General features: G+C 66.0%; 1 protein-coding gene across 1 annotated transcript; it reads left to right on the top strand.

Annotated features, from left to right (window-relative positions):
* Positions 1-232: 232 nt before the first annotated feature.
* Positions 233-3304, top strand: LOC113409544 (tigger transposable element-derived protein 4-like; the record flags this gene model as incomplete). The annotated part of the gene is made up of 2 exons (XM_026663580.1): positions 233-346; positions 1574-3304. Coding segments are annotated over 2 exons (1712 nt in total), but the record flags the coding sequence as incomplete, so codon positions are not given.
* Positions 3305-4296: the final 992 nt, after the last annotated feature.

Genomic DNA, 4296 nt, shown 5'->3' on the forward strand with positions numbered 1-4296 from the left:
GTTGGGGGGCAGGGTGTGGGGGGTGATTCTGTCTGGCCCCTGGGGGAATTAACTGCTCTGACTGTGCCTCATACAAGAAGGCCCCTTTAGCGCCAGCTCTGATGACTGTTTCACACCTGACCCCAAGCGCGCCCCTCTTTTCCCCCCCCCACTCCCCCAGCAGCCCAGGAGAGCCTGAGCCAGGGTCCTGGGGGAGTGCCAGAAACCGACTGTGCTTCTCCCCCCGGCCCAGGCTCTGCAAGCCCCAAACCTGAGCTCGTCTCTAAGCTGGAGCGAGGGGAAGAGCCGCATGTCGGGGACAGCCAGGACCTGCGAGCGAGGGAGAGCCCCAAAGGCCCCGTCCCAGGTGAGTGATGCACACACCTCTCCAGACCCAGTTCCCAGCCTGGATAGCCTGGCGTGCCCACTCTGAGGCCCTGCCCCCCACTTGCTTTGCCCCGGGTTGTCACTGACGGCTGGGCAGCGTGGGCGTACGATGGCCCAGGTGCAAACAGCGGCACACGGCCCGAGACGGGAGACTCAGGCCTGGAGAGTTCCAGGCCCATCGTTTCTAGCCTGCCCATACCCAGCTGTAATGACTGCACGTGTGAATGGCCAGGTGTCATGGACTCACAGATCGTGCCCACTCTTGGCCCCGTGCGGTCCGTGGGGGGTGCCCCTTTTAGTGAGACAGCCCACACCAGGTCCCTGGGTAGCTGGTGTAATGGACATGTCCAGTTATCACACATGCAAACGCTGTCTCTGCATTACTGCTCACGGCTGGTTCTCCACCCTGCACCTCACGGAGCCATGTGTCCTGTTAGCGCATCTGACCCGTCTCCGCTCCCCGCTGCTGAGGAATGTGTCCCATGCTCTCTGCAGGCAGCTCTCGCAGCCGCTCGCCCCCGGAGTCGATTCTCCACCAGGGTTTAGTGCCCACGTCCCAGCGGGGGGGCCCAAACTTGGTCTGAAAAAGCCCCACGAGTGTCGTGCTGGGACTGACAGATCTTTAAGAGGAACTCCCGGCCGCTGTTGCTCCTTACAGGCAACACAGGCCGGGCTGCGGCAGCACCACGGTCTGGGCGTGTGTTATGGTCTTGTGGTTTCCTATTACTCAAAGCCCCCCAGCGGGGAGGGTGGCCAGTTGCTAGCGCAGGGGTTGAGAACAGGGTGGGCTCCCCCACTCCTGGGTCACAGCCTCTCCTCGCAGGTGACTCATTCAGGGCTACACGTGGAGCGTTTCCAGTGGGACTCCTGGGTTCTTATTCCCAGCTCTGGGAGGGGAATGGGATCTGCTGGGAGGTGGAAGCCGGGACTCCTGGGTTCTGTTCCAAGATCTGCCAGTGAGGTGCTTTGAGACTTTGGGCAAGTCACAGCCCCTCTCTGTGCCTCAGTTTCCCCATCGGTAGCCGGGGATGATCTTCGCTCCCAGGAGAGCTGCGAGCCTCAGAGCCTGGGGCTAGAGGGGGTACGACCGCTCAAGGAAGATGCGGGGTGTGTGGGGCCCAGTTGCCCAGGGCTGCCCTGGGAACGAGGTGTGGGAGAGGCGCTGGGCCGGCTGCGGAGAGCTGACGGGGTCTTTCTTTCCCAGCAGACCCTTCCAAGCGCCGGCTCTCGTGCTGCACGACCACGGTCATTTCCAAGAGGAAGGAGCTCTCGCTGGCCGACCGGGTCAAACTGCTGCAGGCCCTGGAGTCGCCCTCTGCCTCCCTGTCCAGCGTGGCCAAGCTGTTTGGGATCTCCAAGAGCCAGGCGGGCCGGATCGGCCGCAGCCGGGAGCAGATTCTGGCCGACTGGCGCACCAACGCCAACCCGCTGCGGAAGCGTAAGCGGGAGGGCAAGGGCGGGGAGGTGGAGGACGCGCTGTTCCTCTGGTTCCAGCAGGCCCTGGCCAGGGGGGAGAGGCTCTCGGGCCCGATCCTGAAGGCCAAGGCCCAGGAGCTGGCCCTGCACTCAGGCCGGGAGTTCGAGGCCACGGATGGCTGGCTCTGCCGGTGGAAGACCCGCCACAACATCGTCTTCAAGCGGCAGCATGGCGAGAAGCAGGACGCGGACGTCGGCAGCGCCCAGAGCTGGGTGAGCGAGGTGCTGCCCTCCCTGCTGGCCGGCTACAGCGCCGAGAACATTTTCAATGCTGACGAGACCGGGCTGCTGTACCGCGGCTACCCCGACCGGGACCCGCCGCTCCTGGGCGGCAAGAAGGCCAAGGACCGCGTCTCCGTCCTCTGCTGCGCCAACCACGCCGGCACGGAGAAGAGGCGCCTGCTGGTGGTGGGCAAGAGCCGGCGGCCGCGGTGCCTGCCCAAGGACCTGCGCGCCCTGCCCGTCGCCTACGCCAACTCGGCCAACGCCTGGGTGACCGCGCACATCTTCCAGGAGTGGGCGCTGCAGTGGGACCAGGAGCTGCGGCGCGACCGGCGCAAGGTCCTGCTCTTCCTGGCCCACAGCAGCGCTCACCCCCGCGAGCTGCAAGCCAAGCTGCGTCACATCAAGCTGGCCTTCTTCCCCCCCAACACCAGCAGCATCACCCAGCCCATGGACATGGGCGTCATCCGCAATCTGAAGGGACACTACCGGGCGCTGGTGGCGGCCAAGGCCCTGCTGAGCCCGGAGCAGGGGCGGGCGGGGCGGGCGGCCGAGATCGCCGGGCGGGTCACGCTGCTGGACGCCGTTTACATGCTGCACCAGGCGTGGAGCCTGGTCCGGCCGGCCACGGTACAGAGCTGCTTCCGGAAGGCCGGCTTCCACCTGGCGCCCTTTGAGCGGGAGGAGCTGGACCTGCCGCCGCTGGCCGACGTGCCCCGGCCGCCCTTCATGAGCGAGCAGGACTTCAGCGACTTCGTCGGCATGGACGCGGAGGAGCCGGCCGTGGGCGAGATGACCAGCGAGGAGTGTGCGCTGGCCCAGAGGAGCCAGTGGGCCGAGGCCGCCGAGTGCTCAGAGGAGGACGGGGACCTGGACCCGGGGAGCCGCGTCACCGCCGCCGAGGCCCTGGCCGGTCTGTCTGCCGCCATGAAGTGGTGCCAGCTGCACGGCCTGGTCTACCACTGGGAGAGACTGCTGGAGACGGAGAGCGCCGTGCAAATGGCCGCCGTGGCCGAGGCCAGCCAGAGCCGGGCCCCCGGCTGCTCCCGCTACGTGCCCGGCGTGGGGCTGCCGGCTCCACCCAGGCTGGGCTCGGACCTGCTCTGACCCCTCTGACCCGCACCCCACCCTTCCCCCCGGGGGGGCTCGGGCAGCAAGGCAGGGTGAGCCCAGTGCCGCAGGCTGCCCGCAGGGTGGGGAGGGGAAGGGCCAGGGGTTCCCCAGGCCTCGGTGTCTAGACTGCGAGTAGATCAGGCTGGGGGGGCATTGGGGCTGGGGGTGTGGAAAAGAGGAGGGGGAAGGAGTGAGGACAGACAGCATGGCGTGGGGGAGAGAGGGGGCTTCCCGTGGACTGGTCATTCCCCAGGAGGGGGTCTCTCTCCCCTCCCCCCCCCCAGGTAACCCATTCCAGTGCTTCACCACCCTCCTAGTGAAATAGTGTTTCCTAATATCCAACCTAGACCTTCCCCACTGCAACTTGAGACCATTGCTCCTTGTTCTGTCATCTGCCACCACTGAGAACAGCCGAGCTCCATCCTCTTTGGAACCCCCCTTCAGGTAGTTGAAAGCAGCTATCAGATCCCCCCTCACTCTTCTCTTCTGCAGACTAAACAATCCCAGTTCCCTCAACCTCTCCTCATAAGTCATGTGCTCCAGCCCCCTCCCTCCATCCCCAATGGGGTGGCCAGGCGCCCCAGGGATGGGTCTCTCCCCTCCCCCGATAGGGTGCCCCGGGGATGAGCTCCCCTCCCCCAGTAGGGTGGCCTGGTGCTGGGTCTCTCCTAATAAGACGGTTTGCCCCAGGTGGGTCTGTCCTTGGAGGAGATTTCTTCGTGCCTGTGACTGGCTGGCCCTTCCCATGCCCTTCATGACTCCTCGCTGCTCCATGGGGCGGCTGGTCCCTGGCCGGCGGGTTTAACCCCTCTGCCGGCGCTGGCCACGGGCTTTGTCCGGACACAGCTCCTGTCACGTGATGGTGACTCTGCTCCGAGCGCTCCCTCTGCCTAAGGAGCCGCTGGCGTCCCCTTGCCCCCCACAGCTGGCTCTGGCTCTGAGGGGCAGGGGTTGCCCTGTGGGAAGCTATTTCTGGCCTTGGCATCTCTCCTTCCTCTGCCCCACGCCCGCACTTGTGCCAGGGCTCTGCTGGGAGTCCCACCACCCCCTGCAGCCCTGTCCCCGGGGCATCCCACCCGCTGCGCCAGGGGCTCCCAGGCGTCGCCTGGCCAGTAGAAC

Source organism: Terrapene carolina, unplaced genomic scaffold (assembly GCF_002925995.2).
Source record: "Terrapene carolina triunguis isolate 2854851 unplaced genomic scaffold, T_m_triunguis-2.0 Scaffold33795, whole genome shotgun sequence".
NCBI classification, from domain to species: domain Eukaryota; kingdom Metazoa; phylum Chordata; order Testudines; family Emydidae; genus Terrapene; species Terrapene triunguis.